Here is a 21,492-nt window from a genome sequence, read left to right as displayed (position 1 = left end):
GGCGTTGGTTACATATCGGCTTGCATGCCTTCGTGGCAAGGCCGTCCAAGCCGGTTGCCCGTCAACTGCAACCGGCCAGCAAGGGTTGACTAAAAGGTTGAACGTTGAATGGACGCAGAGCTTTAAACCCTGCACCTCAACCTCACGAGGCCAATGCGCTACCACTCCACCTACATGCGTGTGTTAATGGACATGTGAGCCTAGCTTATTATAGCTAAGCACTTGCTGCACACCGACTGAAAACTTGGATGCCCGGCCCTGCCAGTCACACTTTGTAATGGAAATGGCCTATGAACTTTGAGAATAGCGGAGCAACCATGGTTTGGTCTTTGGTGATAGAACTAGGCCATTGAGAGTTGACATACTCGGCCATCTCTTTGGGTAGTCTCACACAAAATTGTTTCTTTTGCACGGCAAAGTATATCTTTGAAAGATAGTAGTCTTGAGATGTAAATCCCAAACTTGTCCACATATTTGTGGATAGACTCATGCGAGAGAAGCTTTAAACTTCACCATTTGGTAAGCACTTTGTCCTTTGCATCACTTGCAAGGAATTGCTTCATGATGGAAACTCGTAGAGTTTTCCATGTCTTTGGGGCTTTGCCGTTGCCACAAAGGCTAGCCCACCATTGATGAGCCGATTTTTGGAAGTGCATAGCTACATGGTGTAGCTTGGAGGACTCCGTGAAGCCCTCATTACAAGATAATTAACAAACATGGGGGCATCATCATTAGCACCTTCATGTGCAAAATCAAAGTTATCAATGTTCATTCTACTCTCTTAGTTATTGTCAGCCATGTTAATTGATCTTATGTGTTTACTTAGTATATGCTTTGGCAATTCAAAACCTTAGTTGCTACTCCTCTTAGCCTTTGAGAATAGGCACTTAAGTATCTACACCCACGGCTCGAATTGGTTAATTATAGAGAGTAGTGGAGTGAGTCTAACATAGCGGAGTTGCCGAGGGATAGCTCCTTTCAGACTTCTTATGGCTCAATAATGGTAAAGCCGTAGGCAAGTCTAAAAAGACTCCATTATTAAGACCAAAGCTCTTGAGGTGTGCACCATATCCCACATAGTGGGCTCAACAAAACTGATAATATATCCCAGTCCCACTTACCCTAATATCATTAACAAAATCAACCATTAATAGGCTACTTAAGGACCTCTCTTCTTAAGCAAGAAAAGAGAAACCTAATGCTCTGATACCAATGTAATGGAAATGGCCTATGAACTTTAAGAATAGCGGAATTAGGAAATTAGGTGAAGCACTTTTGAGAGATTACTTTGTGAGCATAGTGGGTGAACTTAATTGATGGTAGCAACATAAACATGGTACCTAGTTAACTTGGCATGAACATTACTTTTGCAAGAGAGAGAGTTTAGAGAACATGACAATAGTTGAGGACTGGATTCATATGGAGCCGGTCCCCCCTCCAATAGGCATTTGTATTATAGTTTCTCCCATCAAGAGAGACTTGGTACAATACAATCTTTGTGTTCCTTGTAACCTAGGTGATGCAATGAAGATGGAAAGCTTCATGCATCACAAGCATAACATAAACTTGAAGAAAGCATTAACTATCCCAAGCCTCAGTCCCAAGGCCTCAAACACCTTCGAAGGTGGAGAGAGCTAGCGGGGAATGAGGATAGGGAAGAGGAAGAAGAAACATTCCATAGGAGAAATAAATAGTTCCTCACTTATCATTACTCTTCTTGCTAGCATATATAATAGGCTATTGCATAGTAATGAAGATGAAGAAGATGGCAAGCTTAAACATTGAAGCATAGCTCTTGGTTGGATTTGCATTCCATAGCCAAGAGTGTAGGTGTAGGCTTTCACTCTCACAAGCTTGGAGAAGGAGGTGGTGTTCCTCAACTTTTACCAAGTGAGAATAGCCTTGCAAATGAGTGTGTGTGTGGAGTATATCCCCCTAGCACCCCCCTTCCTTGCTTTGGGTGAAAATTCTACTTGCTACAAGCTCATTGGACCCCTCTCCCCTTAGCCAATCACATGCAGTATATGGGTAGTCTTTTGACAAGTGTCCTCCTTACCCCTTAGAGAGAAAGAGCTTGAAAATATCTAGATATTTGTTAGATGGAAGTAGAATCTCATTGGACCCCTCTTTAGCCCAACCAATAGCATTCAAGCACACCATGTGGTTAAGCTTAGTGAGAGTCTGACATTTGTCTCATGTGCTCTTTTAGAATTCCCATAACTTTGAGATTTTTATGCATAGGAAGTTGTGAGGTCCCTGCCCCTTTGTCAAAATGGGATTTTTGCTCTTGATGGACCCCTCTCTCTTGGATGACTAAGCACCTCAATCATCGATCTCCTTCGTTATCTATGCCTTTGCCATACCGTTCATGTGCCGGATACTGCTTTTACGCTACCCTCCTCTATTACCTGCACATCGTGGATCCTCTAAAGATGGCACTCTTTCAAACCCCCTTCTTTGCTCACCATCCCCAATATGGTTGTGCAGTTCGTCAACCTCTGCAGCTGCACACTAATTTTCCCTGCCAATGCTTGCCATTTATTTTTCTCGCTTCTCCCTTATCAACAATTGATGAAGTGCTCATCGGGGATCCTCCAATCAATTCTTTGTTACCTCTAAAAGTCAATGCTCCCCTTCTACAACTCAATCAACTGCCCTTGTCAACTTCTGCAGCAGTTACTCACGTGACTCCTGCTCATGTTGCTGGGTCTTTGGTGGTCGCGCAACACCTCTTGGTCACCCTCGTCTTGACGCCATGCTCTACCACTGCAATGCTACTGCATCTCCTTGGAGCTACACATTAACCAACTACCGCGGACATCATATTCTGCGTTGAATTGGTCATGAGAGATGTTTCAGTTTGTCTGCAAATCGTTTTGAATTGCTTGCCTCATCAAATTTTCAGATAGGCTATCAATAGAGCTGGACGAGGAGTGCGACTGAAGCCGACGGCTCAATAGACCATGACTTGCACTAGTGGCAATATTCCCCAATGCCTTTCCCTCGACATTGAGTTGTCTGCCACTAATCCCCTCACACACTCTGTTAAAAGCGGAAGCAGCTAGTTGCACTAAAGCCGCTGGCTTAATTACTTGAGGATAACCATCATAAGCTTCGGTGCGATCGATCCTAAGCTTTTATGCCCTCATGTCCACTTTGACGTTTACTCGTTCCATTTCTTCGCCCTCCTACCATCTACATCGAACAAACTAATAGCATCAGTAGAAAAATGTGATGAACGGGCATGTGAAGGCAATGAGTTTCGTGATTCGACTCCAGATCAGGCCAACTGATCATCGATTGAAATCTGATATCTTCTGTTTCAATAGCACTAGAACAGACCTCTACCATGGGTTGATCACACAAAATAACTGATCTTTGAGAGTGCTCATCACGTTGGCAAGCATCCGAAGTACCCTCTAGCTTGATGATCTACGAAACAGAAGATCACGCAGAGTGCTTTTTGATTTTATTCACTTGGTAGCTTTTCATGGTTGAGTTTTTTTTAGAGCTTTTCATGGCAGCGATGCTTTACTTTTTTATATTTACATCTAATGCCATGTGGTGGCTTTTGCGTTGAGATACTGCAAAAGAGGCTTTCGCTCACCAAGTAATCACAAGAGAGGGGTGTTAAAGAGAAGTTTGGTGCCTTTATCCCTTCAAATCCAAGAGTATAGGTGCATCCAATCCACAAAGAGAAGTGGTGTAAAAGAGAGGGTTGGCATCTTTATCTTCTACAACATTCTTCTCTCTCTCTCTCTCTCACACACACACACTCACACACACGCACACGCACATGCACACACACACACACACACACACACACACACACACACACACCTAGATGGTATTTTTGCTACTTAAGCTTTTGGGGCATCCTTTAAGCAAAACGAGTACGGCCAGCCGCCGAAGGCGGCCTCTCTCTCTCTTCTTCGCTTCCCCTCTGAGCTCTCTCTCTCTCTTTTTCCCTCCCCCACTTTTGGCTTATAGCCTTCATCTTGCAGAACGTGACACGTGTAAAGGTAGACTCCCTCCACCATATTATGTTAGTAGATTCTTGGCATTCGATGAATTTGCGAGAAGAAAAAAGTGACAAATGCTTAGGGTAAAGGGCCCAGAAGGGGGACTCAACTAGCCCCTGGAATCCTGGATAAGTTCATTAGTGCGCTAATTGCATCTTGGCCGTTGGCAGATGAAGAGTTCAAACCTATGTGACACAACGGCCATCTTCTCGCCCCTCTGTGGTTCGCTTTCCACCCCAATTTTTGATACAAGCAGTTCACGTTTTGTTGCCATTCTGTGTCCGCCACGTTAAAATTTTTGTTACATGTAGAGCTTTCGAACGCACCTCTCCAAGTCGAAAACGGTGCGGCACCCTCTGAGCCTAGCCCTTGCAAAGTTATTGCTCAGGAAGAGTCTGGGCTATGGAGTAAAATGAATGTTGTTTTATAAGGCTTTGCTAGGAAAAAGTTGAACCTCATATTTGTTGGAAGAAGGTTGATAATATGTAAAGAAAGATTCACTCGTGCATGACCTTTTACAAGGATCTCACAAAGAGCAAGGGATGACATTTGGCTGGGCCTTCACTCTAGTGGATGGTCTTTTTTTCAAGTTTTGGATCTATTAATATCCTTGATATATGCAGTTAAACTTACAATACTCATTGCAACATGTGTGTAGGATAGAAGGTTCCTTTTCCATACCCTAATAGGTCTATGTCTAATAGCTCCGTTGTTCCCAATACATGTGGTGCATCAATTAGGTGGCCATGGTAATGCTTACGCGAGCCTCTTGCCCAATGGTACGTGGCCCTTGCCAGATGATGTTACATGGCTAATATTTTGGAAGGGATAAGCACCTCCCCTTGTGGGCCCTCTGGTGTGTTGTAAATTTTTTCATGTATTACTAATATAATGATCCTTACAAACTCATAAAGCTAAAGTAGATAGAAAAAGGATTTGGATAGTAGGTGTTTAACAGTAAATTTTTAATACAACTGAACATGATCATGAATGACCCACACCATTCTACACCCTCATGATGGCACCGAATGGATCTAGTTAGGTTATTCATATCATACTTGTATACCGGATGCCTATAGTCTACATTTCTAAATGCCACTAGTTATAGAGCTCTATCTCTCTTCTACATTATACCATACTATTGATCCCAACCATTTTACATTCCATTTACATTTTTCCTTTTTGGTATGACAAGGAGATACCTCATTTTGATTTGTCTCCTAAGCCAAGCTTAGCCTCTAGAAGACTTTAACTAGAGTGATTCATTAGCCGTATTCACATAGAATTGAGATTGAGCAAAGTATTGGAAATTGTTATGTCATTTCAACACTTCTCAAATGAGAAAATCGACAAGTTGTATTATTTGATGCTATTAATTATCTCTAAGATATTTATTAAGTGGGAGGAGAGACATCAAAATGAAGGGGAGAGAGAGAGAGAGAGAGAGAGAGAGAGAGAGAGAGAGAGAGACAGAGAGACGGTTTTCATCAAAGCGTGCAAGATTTTATTACCTTAAGAGTGTGTTTGGGATACCAATCGTCATGTTTCAGAGATGTACCTCGCAAAAAGCGACGAGGGTTAGAGTTTTGTCAAGCTCAATGTTCGTGATCATACAAGATGTCAACGTTATTAATTGTTTGTTGTTCCATTGTTTGTCAAGAGAAAATGAAGGAGAATAGAGAGAGAGAGAGAGAGAGAGAGAGAGAGAGAGAGAGAGTTTCATCAAAGCGTGCTAAATTTTTCTACTTGATAGTGTGTTTCGAAAATCGATCATCATGTTTCAGAGATGTACCTCGCAAAAAACCACAAAGAGGGTTAGAGTTTTGTCAAGCTCAATGTTCATGATCAAACATGCAAGTTTCCTTGCATGGGAGAGTATGCATAGTCCTCCCCAAATTATCATAATATGCCATTCCACGGGAGCATGCAATTTTCAGCGCATTCATTAACTGCTTACTCATCGCGTGATTGAATGTCTATCGCCGATGCACGCAGGTCACATTCAATCTTCAGTATGGCCGCACTGCTTGAAAAAAACATGATAGTGGAGGCATAGTGGACATTGCAAAGGTTGAAGCTGTGTTACCAAGCTTTGGTATGGAAGAGCCGAGACGGCTCTTTTACAGTGGTAGAGGACCATTTTGAGCGTGGTCAGTACATACTAGAGACGGGGTGGCGAGGGCGAAGGCTGAAGTTGCATCACCAAAGCTCTCGTATTATGGAAGAGTTGGGAGGTTGTTGTGCAGTGGTAGGAGACATATATGAGCACAGTAGGCGCATATGATATCCTGCAGAGCTAGATATGTTTGCCTTGCAGATACTTGATATCTTCATTAACAAATCATTCAGGCCTTCCACTTGCATCAACCAAGCAGCTATGAAGCAACTATGTCCTAGCTGCTTTCAAGCACCATTCTTGATCCTCTTGCATTCAAATTTTTGTGTCGTCTTTGACATGTCAGCAACAGCTGCATAAGAATCACTCATTAATACATATCAACCAAAGCACTATCAAGGATGACCTATCAAGCAAAGCACTGCCAAACATGACATCCTTCACCAAGAGCGTCGGACCAGGTATTTGCTCTCACCCATATCAACGGCTTGCATAATGTAGGAAATGTGAAGTACAATAAGGATCTAGTAGCAAGGAGAGTACAGAAAGATACAATACAAAGTAGATTAGTGGCAAATCAAAAACTTTAGATTAGCACACTATACAAAGTGATGGAGTCATCCACCCAAGTGCTTTCAAGTGAAGGAGTACGAGCGGAAGTGCGACGCGAGAGAGAGTGCGAGAAGAAGAGCACGACGATATGGTGAACTCGCTCTACTATAATGTGTAGAGCATAGTGAGTTCTTATTAGGTTTTTACAAAAGAATATGTGTACATACCTGGCGGCCCGCCCACTTACCTGGGCGACCGCATTGGGCTTTATACCCCAACAACCTCCCACTTAAAGTCCAATGTGGTACTTTAAGTGTGAGAGAAGCTACTATACAAGCTAATATACAAGAGATGTAGAGAAGTGATGTACTACCCTACACCTAACTTCTTGCGAAAATGCGCAAAGCTCTCTGAGGGAAGTCCTTTTGTAAGTAGATCAGCAGGATTTTCTGTGGTGTGAACTTTGACAAGCTGAAGTTGCTTATCCTCGAGCATTTCCCTGATGAAATGATACTTCACATCCACATGCTTTGTCTTTGAGTGATAAACTGGATTGCGAGCCAATTGTATAGCACTTTGACTATCACAACATAACACAGGCATCTCTTCTTTGATTCCCAAATCTGTTACTAGTCGATTAAGCCAAATTGATTCTTTGCATGCCTCTGATGCTGCAACATATTCAGCCTCTGTAGTAGACTGAGTAACACAATCTTGTAATCTAGAACGCCATGATACTGCTTACCAGCCAATGTAAAGACATACCCTGACGTAGACCTTCGGTTGTCTAAGTCACCTGCATAATCTGAGTCTGTAAAACCCTTTACACTTAGCTCCTGACACCCATAGCATATACGCATACTCTTTGTAGCTTTCAGGTATCTCAATATTCCTTTCACTGCCTCCCAATGTTTCTTGCCTGGGTTTGACATGTATCGACTTACTACTCCCACTGCAATGCAATGTCTGGGCAAGTAGCAATCATTGCATACATCAAACTACCCACTGCACACGCATATGGAATCTTATCCATTTCAGCCTGTTCTTCCTCAGACACAGGACAATCTTGTTTGCTAAGTTTCACATATGGTGGCAATGGAACACTCAGTGCCATCCCTTCTCCATATTGAAACGTTGCAAAACCTTGTCAATATACTCTGTTTGAGATAACCAAATCAACTTCTTTGATCTGTCTCTCTCAATGCGCATACCAAGGATATGACTTACCTCACCCATGTCTTTCATGTCAAACGATTTTGCCATCTTTGACTTCAAAGCTGAAATTTCTTCCAAGTGCTTGCCAGCAATCAACATGTCATCCACATACAAAATAAGGATCAGCCAACTACCATCCTTAGCCTTCTTTGTATATAGATAGTGATTGAACTCACTACGTTTGTAGCCTTGAGAAAGCATAAACTTGTGGAATTTATGGTACCATGCCCTCGGTGATTGTTTTAAGCCATAAAGACTCTTTAACAACTGGCATACCCAATATTCCTTGCCTTTCTCAACAAACCCTTCTGGCTGCTGCATGTAAATTTCCACATCTAAATCACCATGCAAGAACGCTGTCTTGATATCCATTTGGTGCAACACCAAATCTAATATAGCAACCAATGCAAGAAAGCATCTCAATGTAGTCATCTTGACCACCGGAGAGAAGACTTCATCAAAGTCAATGCCTTGTTCTTGCTTAAAGCCCTTGGCAACAAGTCTTGCTTTGTACTTTGGCTGACTATCATGAGCGGTGATTTTATACCTGTAAACCCATTTACAAGGTAGAGCCTTTTTGCCCTGTGGTAATTTAACTAGCTTCCATGTCTTGTTTTTATGCAGAGCTGTCATCTCTGACTGCATGGCCAATTGCCAATTCCCGGAGTCCTTCATTTGCACTGCTTCCTTGTAACATGAAGGCTCATTGCAATCAGTCAACATAACATAGTTCATAGATGGAACAAACCTATCAGGAGCCCTCTCTGGTTTAGAATGATATTTGGATTCATTAAAGTGAACATCATTGCTGCGGACAACCTTTCTGGATTCGGGATCCCAAAGTCTGTACCCCATCTCACCAGAATTACCATAGCCTAGAAAGATGCACTTTCTACTCTTTGGTTCAAGTTTGTTCCTAAATTCCTTTGGAACGTGAGTATATGCCTCACAGCCAAAGACTCTGAGATGCCTGTATGAGGGCATTTTGCCTGACCATACCATCTCTGGCACTGAATCCTTCTGCAAAACCTTGCTAGGAGATCTATTTACAAGATGAACAGCTGTTGATACAGCTTCAGCCCAAAACCCATTTGGCAGTTGTGCATTAGACAACATACTTCTGACCTTCTCTTGTATGGTCCTATTCATCCTCTCAGCAACACCATTTTGAGGAGGATTGTAAGGAGCAGTAAGTTCACGTTTTATACCTTTTGACTCACAAAACAACCTGAAAGGCCTTTGAAACATACTCTCCACCATTGTCAGTGCGTAAGCATTTAAGCTTCTTGCCTCTCTGATTCTCCACAAGTGTCACAAACGTTTTGAAAACACTAAACGCTTCATCCTTGTGCTTGAGAAAGTAAACCCATACTTTCCTCGAGTAATCATCTATAAATGTCATAAAGTAAGAAGCTCCCCCTAGAGATAGGTTAGGCATAGGTCCACACAAATCACTATGAACAAGTGCCAACTGTGTATCTCTTCTACTGCTTCTATGCTTATGTGGCTGTTGTGTTTGCTTACCATACAGACAATGTTCACAGAATTCAAAATCATTAAATGAAAAGCCAGGCAAATAACCAGAACGAGACAAGATTTCCATTCCCTTCTTGGACATATGTCCTAACCGGCTATGCCACAAAGAAATGTTCGGCTGCTCGGTTACATTGATTACATTTTTAGAGACATTTGATACATAAATCATGTAAAGTCCTCCAGACTTTACTCCATGTGCTACTGTCATAGAACCCTTGGATATCTTCCACATGTTCTGTCCAAAAGTGGTGACGTAGCCAGCATCATCAAGTAAACCTGTGCTGATCAAGCTCTTTGTAATTGCAGGAACATGTCTCACATTCTTCAGCGTGAAAGAAGAGCCATTCTGAAACTTCAATTGAACATCTCCAACACCTAAGATCTCACATGTCTGCCCATTGCCTAGCCGAACATGATCTTTAGTGGTCACATAAGAGGTAAACCACTCCTTGTTTGGAGACTGTCTCTCTAACACTGTAAGTTGTGGGTAAACCTGTCCTGCACCTGTACTGTCTATGACTGTCCTGTCATTGTCCTGTAAGCATAGACTGCGACGATGCCTCAACGGCAGTAAAGCAAAGATGCAATCCCAATTGTCTAACTCACAGTCAATACATCCTAGCTGCCTATCTAAGGGTGCTCGAGGGATCGCTCCAAGACTTGTATCACCGAAAGGATCTCAACATTCAAGAATCCCCCAGCTCAATAAAACCTCACTCGACCCTCAACAAAGGCTGCAGTAAATCTGACAGTACATAGACTTCCCACAAAGTCATACATCCACAAATTTCCCACTATATGCTGTAACCGCTGCGGCGGTTGTTTGCTGCGTGACTCACAGCCAGCAAACCCTCAACAGACATACATCATCTCTTACAATACATCCCATGTGGAAGTACCTGCAATGTCAGTATGAAATCTGGAATATCAAGCAGCAAACACAAGCTACCTGATGAACTAGTGGATGTCGCCTACAGTCTATGTGTAGATGCGTCCGTGTCGTATGTGACACGCCTCCAAGAACTGTGAGCCGTCCTTCGATGTGTAGACAGCCACAAATCAACACTCTGGGAGTGTCGATATCCTCAGCACCTGCAGTCGTAGGCCGAAAACCCCAAATTTGCAGAGTCGGATCTGCACCCGTTGAGACCACGTAGTCGAAAATGGCCTGCGCAGACCTTTGTCGAAGCCGAACGGTGGCCGAGATGATCTCAGAATGAAATTCTGACAACACCAAGCCCTTTGACGCTCTCCCACGAGATTTGGGGCCGTGTCTTCGCCTGTCGAATTTCACTCCAATCTGAGCTGGTGACTCTAGCCTCCTGCAGTGCTGCCCCGAGCCTCGATCTGAGCTCTGATACCAGTTGAAGGAGTACGAGCGGAAGTGCGACGCGAGAGAGACTGCGAGAAGAAGAGCATGACGATATGGTGAACTCGCTCTACTGTAATGTGTAGAGCATAGTGAGTTTTTATTAGGTTTTTACAAAAGAATATGTGTACATACCTAGCGGCCCGCCCACTTACCTGAGCGACCACATTGGGCTTTATACCCCAATATCAAGGTAGAGCTTAGATGACAATTTAGACAACTAGAGTAAGTAGAAAATATAAGGGGCTAACAATCCTTCAACAAGGATGTACGTGTGTGCATCAAGTGTACACACCTCTAGTGTGTAGTGCTGAAAATAAGACCTCCTTATATAGATGTAAGGGCGCCTCTAAAGGCCCATATGTAGCCACCCTTAGATAGCCAAGTCCAAGTAGGACTCTCGACTACTGACCGTTGAAATCCGACCACCGGCCTACCTGCCAAAGACTGGGGACCACCGGCCACCTGCCATCGGACGGATGTTTTTTGATTGTCCTCCGGTTGCCGTCCGACCAATATATTCCGGCGAAAAAAAAGTCTCGAGGGCTTCCGTCCCCGAGGCCCCCAAAGTTGGCCCTGAATTTGCTCCGTACCATCCACAATCACAAATAGAGATCTTATCAACATCTTGCAATTAGTGCATTCCAAGAGGCGACATTCCGAGCACGAAGCTCCTCAAAAGCACTTTTTGTGCTTTCTCAAGCGCACCACATTTGACATACATATCGACCAAGACAGTGCCAAGCACGACATCTTTTTTCAACAACCTCTGACTAACAATATAATTGTGAATTTTTGTGTCGATATCAACCTCTTGCAAAGAGCCACATGCCTTCAAGATGCATGCATACTCGAGAGAGACCCTCGCTTCACATACATTTTGACGAAGACAGTGTCAACCAGGACATCTTTTTTTAACAGCATTTAACTAACAATATAATTGTGAATTTTTGTGCCCATATCAGCATCTTACGTAGAGCCACATGCCTTCAAGATGCATGCATTGGTGATTGCATCTGGAGAGAGGCCCTCGTTTCTCATCTGCTGACAAACAGACTAGCGTTTTCTCCTCTGGGGAAAATCCTACAACCATCGCATTCCAAGAGTCCACACTCCGGATAGGCAGCTGAAAACAGCCTAGAGCTTTCTGGCCATGCTCCTGTTGTGTGTATCTTGCGACCAGAGCATTCCAAGAGACGTGGTTCCAAGTGATCCTGACATGAGGATATAGAGAGAGCTGCTGAGGCAGATGTTGGTGTCCTGCTAGAATTGTGAAAGTTCTGCGTGGACTAGGATTGCAGCTACGACTTTAGCAGAGGCTGTTTACGCGACGCTGACAGCCTTTGACTAACAATATAATTGTGCCCATATCAGCATCTTGCGTAGAGCCACATGCCTTCAAGATGCATGCATAGGTTATTGCATGTCCTCGATTCGCATCTGCTGAAAACTAGAGCTTTCTCGCCTTGCCCCTGTGGGGCAAATCTTCCAAGCAATGCATTCCAAGAGTCCACAAACACTTGCGTAGAGCCACATGCCTTCAAGATGTAAGCATAGCCTTCAAGACGAAAGTATAGGTGGTTGAATTTGGAGAGATACACTTGCTTTGCATCTGTTGAAAACAGCCGAGAGCTTTCTTGCCCTGCTCTTGTTGTGCGCAAGTGCATTCCAAGAGGCAACATTCCGGACAGGAATCTCTTTAAGCACTTTTTGTGCTTTCTCAAGCGCACCACATTTGGCATAAATATCGACCAAGACAGTGCCAAGCACGCATCTTTTTTCAACAGCCTCTGACTAACATTATAATTGTGAATTTTTGTGCCCATATCAGTTTCTTAAGTTAGCCAATGCCTTCAAGATGCATGCGTAGGTGATTGCATCTAGAGAGAGGGGCTTGCTTCGCATGCATTTCGACCAAGACTGTGCTAAGCATGACATCTTTTTTCAAGAGCATCTAACTAATAATATAATTGTTCATTGTACCCGTATCAGCATCTTGCGTAGAGCCACATGCCTTCAAGATGCATGTGTAGGTGATTGCATCTGGAGAGAGGCCCTCGCTTCGCATCTGCTGAAAACATACTAGAGCTCTCTCCTGTAGGACAAATCTTGCAATCATTGCATTCCAAGAGTCCACACTCGGACCCCTAGAGCTTTCTGGCATGCTCCGATTGTGCATATCCCATGACTAGTGCATTCCAAGAGACGCGACGCTGGCAGATTTAGCAGAGGCGGTTACACGGCATTACGTTTTTAATGGTGATGTTATGCTAACGAAGTAATAAAATCTCTCTCCCTCCTGAAAAGGTCGCATTTGCCTCCTCAACAATACCAAGGTATGGATTGCGGAAGAGCTTACCCTCTCATAGCTCAAAAACAAAGGAGAAGAGCTCAAGAAGGTGGCCAAGGCTCATGCAAAGAGTACGTGGGTGGTCTACAGTGGTGGACGGGCCATCATCTAGGAGTTTTGGACTCCTAGGCCCACGAGCGCCGCACCCAACACCACCCACCCCCCTTAGCTCCCCTCCTTCGTCCCTTCCTTAAGTTGCTCAGTCAAACCTCATGTATCCTCCAACCCTGCTAACCTTCTAGTCCCCTCGCCCTAATTGTATCAACCATTCTTCCATTCCTTTCTGTGAGAGGAGACACCTTTGTACACTCCTTTTTGGTCACATGATCTCTCTCTCTCTCTCTCTCTCTCTCTCTCTCTCTCTGGCACGCGCACGCACACACGAGGGGATCTCGTGAGAAATGACAACTTATTTGTAGGATTTTAAGAGAACTTGTCCTAAAGTGCATATGAAATAAAATCAACCGAGCAAATTATGCAAATGAGATGGTGAATGAAGCGGAGGGAGTTCCCAAAAAGAAAATCCCATCATGCTTTCTTTTAGAGAGACATTGTAACATTAATCATTATTTTGAGCTGAGAAAGAACTCACAAAAACTTATCATCACTTTGGATCAGGTAAAACATTTTAACCAAACACAAAATCCTTCCTTAGATGGGCCCAAAAAACTGAAGAAAATTGTTTGAGAGTGGAGAAAATCAAAGCACACAAGTGTAGCAAGCACAAGTGGCAGACCTAATTAATGGACAACATTCCTAGCTCCGCGTCGAAGGGATGGACGGATGATGTAGACAGAAAAAAATTGAATGAAAGTACTCAGTAATGTGATGTACATGTTAGCAAAAAATACATCTGTATATAGATATAAAAAGACACGCTGTGTCTTCGTCTCCATAAATAGAATGGACATTCCAAAATCATATTCTACAAAGGTTGAATGCCTCCTTTGTGATAAGATTGTCCACACAGCTCATAAAAGTAGCTACAATGTGCCGAGTAGAAATTTACAACATTCTTTGAATATGAAGCTGAGATGTGAATGGGAGGATCACTGCTATGGATGTGTTTCTTATCAAGGCTTACCTCAACTTATTCAGCATATGTACACATATCCGCACTAGACCAAGAGTTGTTCCCTTCAGAAAAAGTATATGGTGGTCCCTCAAGCTCTCACACCAATACGTCATGGCGATTGCCCCTCCCCAGTAAACACCTTCCCCTGAGCGAAACTCTGCACTCCTAAGAAACCCTCTTGCCTTCATGTGCTTTACTCACAACAACCATACGTACTCTTCTTCGCATGACACATTCATGGACCTTGGCAATGGCCAGTCTAGATTTGGCATTGCAGCCATTGCAAGGCGGGCACACAAAATCTCACTGGATCATTGAAATATGTCCCGAGGTTCTGCTTATGCTCCATAAGCATAGCTGAAGTGTCTAATAATAAGCTTCTGATTTCGACGTTCCAGCAGTGAATGATGAGAATAAACCTGCCGCTTGTGAAGGTAAAATGTCTCCAAACGTCGAGATTGCAGCAGCTGACCGGTCTTTGAGACGGCTTACTTGGCTCTCAGTCAGCATGGAGCCCAATTTGAGGGTTCCTTCTCCAAACCTGCTGCCGACCTGCATTACACCAGTTAAAGCAAAATTAAGCGCAGACCCTTTCACAGCCAATACTAACCACATGAACAGTTCAACTACCTGATTAAAGAGAGATTTCAGTAATGGCCTAGCACCAATCATTGATCCGCCCGAGTCATCTTCTAATGCTAATTTGGAAGCATGATCACTAGAAATCATGCTCCTCAGTTTTGACCCGCCTTCATCAAAAGCCATTTTCTTCGTTAAAGATGGAGTACTGCATTCAAAGAAAAACAAGCACCTTAAGAATCTACAATATAAAGCTACACAGACAGAATCAAAAAATAAAGTAACTACTTCCATGATCAGATTAATCATCATCACAAAATCATCCTTAATGCTTGAGCTCCGTATACATACAAACAATCAGAAAGATCTCTCTTTAGAGGTGCAGCATCCCTGACTAAGCTGTACGAGGAAGTTTTGGCACTTTCCTGAACTTTACAGAGTCAAGGGCATGGCATAAGCAGTTGATTACTTCTGCACTACCTTTCTTTATGTGCAACCATGCTTTTGTTTGATTGTTCCCAAGATGCCCAGCACCACATCTACCAGAATGATTTCAAAGCCTCCCTCAACATTCTTTTTTGATGGCATAAGCAACTACCTACTACTGATGACCTTACTGTCAGACCAGATGCTTAGCAAAGTCTTATTGATCAAATAGCAAGTTGAGTCCAAAGTCTTCTGTTTTTGCTCCCACGGGCCACATCAGTTAAACAGTGTCATGGGAGAGGGGGACTTTGCAAAGGATGGCCTTTCCTTCACAGTGGAACCCTTGTCGCATACCCAAAGCCACTACCACTCACTAGGATCCCAGACCAACTCTGCCAAGGGGACTCCATCCGAAACATAATCTCAAGAGAGCTGCCTCCTTTGTGAGGAAAACCGGATCAACACAAGGGTGCTTTGCCAAGAGAAGCCACTAATAGAATAGGCCGCTAGTGAACGTTTAGACGGTGATCAGGTGGTACCACACCATGAAAGACCGGCCACAATTAATGTCCATGATGACCAGTCTCCACAATGTTGAAAAAAAGAGTCCCATAACAAGCGACAATCGGCCGGCTGGAGGGAGCAAAGAATACCTACCATCCCTCAGGGGAAGGCAAGGTAGTGTGTTGGCAGACTAGTCGACAAGTAAAGCAGTATCAATCTCTATCATACGTGTAACAACCCCACTCCAAATCGCATACATACTGCGAATGAAATCCGAAACTAGCAAGGAGGCTTAGACCAACTATTTAGAGATGCTTTTGGACCACGCTCCAACTAGCCCAATCAATGTGAATTCTTTGGCCAAGTTGTCGACCCTTCTAGACCGTAACGTAAGTGTTAAAATCAAGGGCTTCCTCTCTAGCTCCTCCAAGCATCGCGGTCTCTATTGAATTGTTGCAGGACGCAGATCCTAGACAAGCAAGGCATGAAAGGTGACATACGAAACATTCAGGGAGCATCTATAAAAATAAAACGGATTGTTGTGCGCCAAGAGCCATCACTATCCAGAGACACAAAATGAGGAACGACACGAGATAAGGCATGGTACTGAAATTGCTTTCAAGGCGCAGCACCAGGAAACAAACCTTGGACTATGAGCTTGACAAGGGATGCGCCAATGTGCATTTCTCGATCAATAATGCCCAAACCTCCCTGCTCTCAAGGCATAATAATTGTGTGCCAGTGAACTCTAGGTCCCGTGTCTTTGGCGCCATTTGAGCCACCCGCACTAAGCGTCGCAACCGGGTCATAAATCTAGGGTGTAGAGTCAAGCAAGAGCATCAAGCGTGTGCTTTTCTGAAAGCATACCGGTCCTACAAAAGAGGAGACAGAGCTATTGGAATTTTACTTGAAGTATCTTTGGGACCCGACCCCGGACTTATTAGCCACTGCCACCCTTACCTGATATCGCATCAGGCGCGCTCCCGTCTTCTCGCTCTGTCTTACAGGGCATAAGCCATAAAGAATTCAGCAGAATATTTGTAGTTTCTGCTCAACGAGCTTCACGACATTCTTTCGCGGTATCCTCAATAGAATCTTCCAATGTTGCAAAGTTTTCAACAATTTTTGAACTACATATTACCCTCTCTGATGCCCCAGGTGGTACCTCCTCCTCTGGCATCAGAGAGTACGAGAGCTTCCAACCGGCAACCTTCACAACCATTTGTTCCGATCGGGGGAGTTTTCAGGAATATGGTGCAGCCATCTGACCTTGATCCAGTGCAACCGCCTTTGCCCCCACCTCCACCACCACCACCGCCACCAGGCTACAATGGTTGGAGCCCATATGGATACCCTTATTATCCATACCCTGGATATACGCCTAACCAACCCAAAGATTTCAAAGATGGCAGCACGATAGTCAAATTTTTCACTTTTTCCGGGGTGAAAGATCGCAAGAAAGCATTGCAGTTCCTACAGCAATTCGACAACATCTATGCTTTGGGGAACTATATAGAAGAATCCAAGATTTCTGGAGCAGCGGGATTTCTTAAAGATAATGCTATGCAATGGTGGAGTTCAATCGCGACACAACCGCATGTTCTAGGGACCTGGCAAGCTTTCAAGACAGTTTTTGCACGTAGTTACATGACTTCGATGTTTGAAGTCCGGATTTTGGCAGAGTGGGGCAACTTGAAAATGCTTGCCACCAAAACCATGGATGACTATAACTCAACGTGTACCTTCTGGTGTCCTTCTTTAAGTTCATTTCCTTGGAGGACCAATGCGAGCGCTACACCGTTGGACTACCACCACCATTGCAAGAATATTCTCTCTCCAAGCAAGTCTCTAACATGCAAGAGCTTATGGACCATGCGTCGGCTACAAGCTCATGAAGGGAAAGTTGGAGTTTACCACAGAAGAACCTCCGGCCATAACCAGAACTCACGGCAATAACAAACAAATTCTCGAGAATCCCGTGAAAACCAACCTCAACGGCCTCGTCTGACACATCGTCAACGAGACGCCTTGTTACAAGAAAACCGATGCTTCGAATGTTTCCAAACAGGGCATACATTCAATACATGTCCTGAGCGAGCCTCAACATCCTTAATGCAACCTTTTGCTGCCACGTCAAACAGATCCACGGGGCCATCTCCGGTCAAGAGGGCTAGACCTGCTATTGGACTAGTACCCGATATTTATGGTATACACCTCGAGAGTTTTAATGAATTATGCAGAGCTTATGGAAAAGTCAAGGCTTTAAAGCCCTTATTTTCTTTGACCCCGGAGCTATGGAGAACTTCATCCATCCAGAATTCTTGAAGCACATGCACTTTGATTATGATGCAGAGGGTGGAGAAATTGAAGCTGAGCTAGCCACGGGGCAAACTCAAAAAGTGGTACCGCTCATTGGTGCTCTTCCAGTGTGACTATACAAGATTATCATGGAAAAGCCGATTTCCACATTATGAAGTTGGGCAATTGCGACGTTCTCTTGGGCATACCCTGGCACGACAAGATTGATGTAACTCTCTAGGTTCGGAACCGAACCATCACCGTGATGCAAAAAGGCAAGCCAGTTGTCCTCCAAGTTCGGTTGCCCGAACAAAGCCCTAAATGACCTCTCTAGTTGTTTTCTAGTTAAATACTTTTGTTATTTGAGAAAGTATTGTTTAAAATTGAAATTGAAATGGATGCTATCTGTTTTAAGCCCGTCTTGGTGCCGATTTGAATTGTTTGACTTTGGTTTTAAATACTGGTTTCAATGATTGGTGATTTTACTCCCAGGTGGAGAAGTGAGAAATATTGTTTTGGTATTGTTTGAACCTCGGAACGATGCAGGCCAATGCCTGGGAAACGTTTCGTTGTATGTTTGAAAACCTCGAAACGACGTAGGCCAATGTCTGGGGAGCGTTCCGTTGTATGCTAGAAAACCTCCGAACGACGTAGGTCGATGCCTGGGGGGCGTTTGGTTGTATGCTTGAACCTCCAAGCGACGCAGACTGCGGTCTGGGGAGCGTTTGGTTGTACAATCCTCTGAGCTCATGGCCGGGACCTTTTTAGGTTATTTGCGTGGGGGGGGGGGGGGTGTGACGAGGTAGTCGTTGAGTAGCTTCATACCGTAGACCATTTGTCTCGGGGGAGTGCTCAACGGCGCTGTTTGTTGTGTCTTGTAACATGCATATGTAAGCAATTGTGTTGCATTGTGATGTGCCAACTACTAAATATTCCTAACTGGTTGAGATTGCCTGGTTATGTCACAAACGGGAGCGCATAACAATATAAAATACATTCGGATAAATAGGATTTATCACTTATTACTGAAGCCAGAGGATATAGAGAGAAATAAATAGAGAGAGAGATAGAGAGTGAGAAGATCGACACAGTACTGGGGACCACAAGATGGGCAAGTCCCCCCCCGTAATAGTATCTTTATTACTGGGGAGAAGTCTATACAAGCACTTGAACCGAACGTATTACCACGTTCGTTCTAGAATAAGACTTGATGGTTCCCGAAAGCCTCAGCTTCCGATTCCTAGGGCAAAACCCTATTCCAAGGAACTTTCGTTCCTTATTCCAATTCCTCGAGAATCAAGGTTCTCGCCTCTGGATCTCACCTTCCAGACTCAGGGCATGGCATCCCTGCAACTCTTTTCCAACTCTCTTTCCAGAGTCCTCTTCCCGCAGAACAACTCTGCTTTCCCGGACACGAAGTCCTTACTTGGGAATCCCAACTTCCGGATCACAACTTGAGAGACTACCTCTCTCCGATCTGTGGATCTACTTCCCAAACTCGGGTACGAAACCCTTGGGCTGATCTGGCTCTAGTTCCTCAGAGCGCTTTTCTCTTGCAAAGGCTCATGCTTTCCTCTGCTCCTACTCCCTCATATGAGGAAGTACACCTGCAAACAAATACTCAGAGTTCATAACATGAAAATCGTTACCTTCAAAGTCTCGACGCTCGAAACGCAACTCCGTTCTCGAAAAGCAATTCCCTGGAAGAGATCTCTCCATAGAAAATTCCTCTCTTCCAATCCTACACACAAAAGAGGTGTGTTCTTGGGTTCCTTCTCGTAAATCAGCCCCGTCTACGACGTTTCTGGGCTGAAAACAGAGAAAAGCAGCTTGTCGCGATGGAAACACGCTTCGTAGGCACTTCTTCGCGAGGGAACTCGCGCACTGTGTCTTGGCGACATCGGGTACACTTGGAACACCCATGGGCATCACTGGCAAACGTCTTCTTTGCGGGTGAACTTTGCAGCAGCATCTCTTTCTTGTAAAAACTGATCCTCTCTATGAGTGAGGGCATGTGATGCTTTTATAGTTCCTAGCCACGGGCATGTATAGCTGCTCGCGTAGAGATCGCGGCCGGTTTTTTTTTTTTTTCAATTTTTTTTAAAAAAAAATTCCGGTCTGCCAAAAAAAGAGAGAGAGAAAACGCTGGCTGATCTGTTGCCTTATTTATCAGATGGCTGCCCACTTATTAAGTGGACGACCGGCGTATTTTAAAAATAGTCTGAACCTGCCCAAAAACTCAATAAAACCTTATAAGTTAAAAACAATGCTTTCACAGCACTTCCCAGGCGTCCTTGGATGCAATCACATGCACAGTTCCAATGATGACATAGACTTCCTCGCGAGAAAGCATTTGCTTTCCCGAAAGGCAATCCCGCTTTCTCAAAAAGCATCTGTTTTTCCTCAAAGTTTCCTTTGAACCCATCTTCATTCAAGTGCTTGCGTTTTCCTTGTCCACAATTGTAACACAGTTCGGAATTTCCTCCCGACTATGGATATTCGCTTTCCGATGCACCCGTCACCCACCTTGTGACGCATCAGGAATACCCATCACCTAGTCCTTTCCTACCGAACTTACGGTACAATCTCCTTCACGATGCTCTATGTCACCCATCCTATGACGCATCAGAGATGTCCGTTCCCGGATGGTCGGATACTTCTTTCCGATGCTCCCTTTCACCCATCCGATGTGACGCATCAGAAGTACCCGTTCCTGGTGGCCTTACAGATATTCCCGTTCTCAGTGCTCCCGTCATTACTTTGAATGACGCACTAGGAATACTCTGTACTCGGATGTCTCCAGTGAGAAAAGCCCTCTCACTTCAATAAATCATTTAGAATTATTTTTCCTTGATGTTCCAAGCGAGAAAACCCTCTCACTTATAAATCCAATAATTCATTTAGAATTCTTTTTCTGTCAGATAAAGCCAATTTAGCAACAGGTTATGTAATTTTAATGCATCAAGACACCCGTGGAAGATCAATGCGATCTAGGTGTGATGGGTAATTTTACTACGCCACCATATCAAGAGTTTCCAACTGGACGAAAGGAGAAGCCAACTACTTGATCAAAAGAGCCGAAAGGAGAAGCCAACTCCTTGATCAAAAGAGTCGATAGGAGAAGCCAATTCCTTAACAAAAAAAAAAAAAGCAAACTGATTGTTCCTCGGAAATTTTTTTAAGCTAACTTTAGTTGTTTCCAGATATGTTGTAATCGCGTACAATTACTCTCTTTCAAGAAGGGGGGATGTCACAAACTGCTGACGTCTCAAGTCAATAAAGAGCAGAGCCAACCTTCAGATCACGGCCGCGGAGCCTAAACCCTAAGAAGAACAAGTAACACAAGAAGAAGTCCTACCAACTTATGGGGACCCCGTCTGATGGGGCCCCAGTGACAAAGGAATTAAAATAAAGCAAGACCACCAATACACAGGCCGGATTTTCCGCCGA

General features: G+C 44.0%; 1 protein-coding gene across 1 annotated transcript in view; it reads right to left on the bottom strand.

Annotated features, from left to right (window-relative positions):
* Window positions 1–13,977: 13,977 nt before the first annotated feature.
* LOC147463347 (Vps51/Vps67 family (components of vesicular transport) protein) overlaps window positions 13,978–21,492 on the bottom strand; it is a 34,356-nt gene continuing 26,841 nt past the window's right edge. The window contains exons 5-6 of the mRNA XM_086488227.1: window positions 14,866–15,022; window positions 13,978–14,787 (exon numbers count right to left, since the gene is read on the bottom strand). Coding sequence (XP_086344353.1) covers window positions 14,602–14,787; window positions 14,866–15,022 — 343 coding nt within the window. The 3' untranslated portion in view covers window positions 13,978–14,601. The remainder of the gene's footprint in view (window positions 14,788–14,865; window positions 15,023–21,492) is intronic.

This window comes from Adiantum capillus-veneris, chromosome 2, assembly GCF_014529385.1.
Source record: "Adiantum capillus-veneris isolate H3 chromosome 2, ASM1452938v2, whole genome shotgun sequence".
Lineage (NCBI taxonomy): Eukaryota > Viridiplantae > Streptophyta > Polypodiopsida > Polypodiales > Pteridaceae > Adiantum > Adiantum capillus-veneris.
This window is presented reverse-complemented; position numbering and strand designations above follow the sequence as displayed.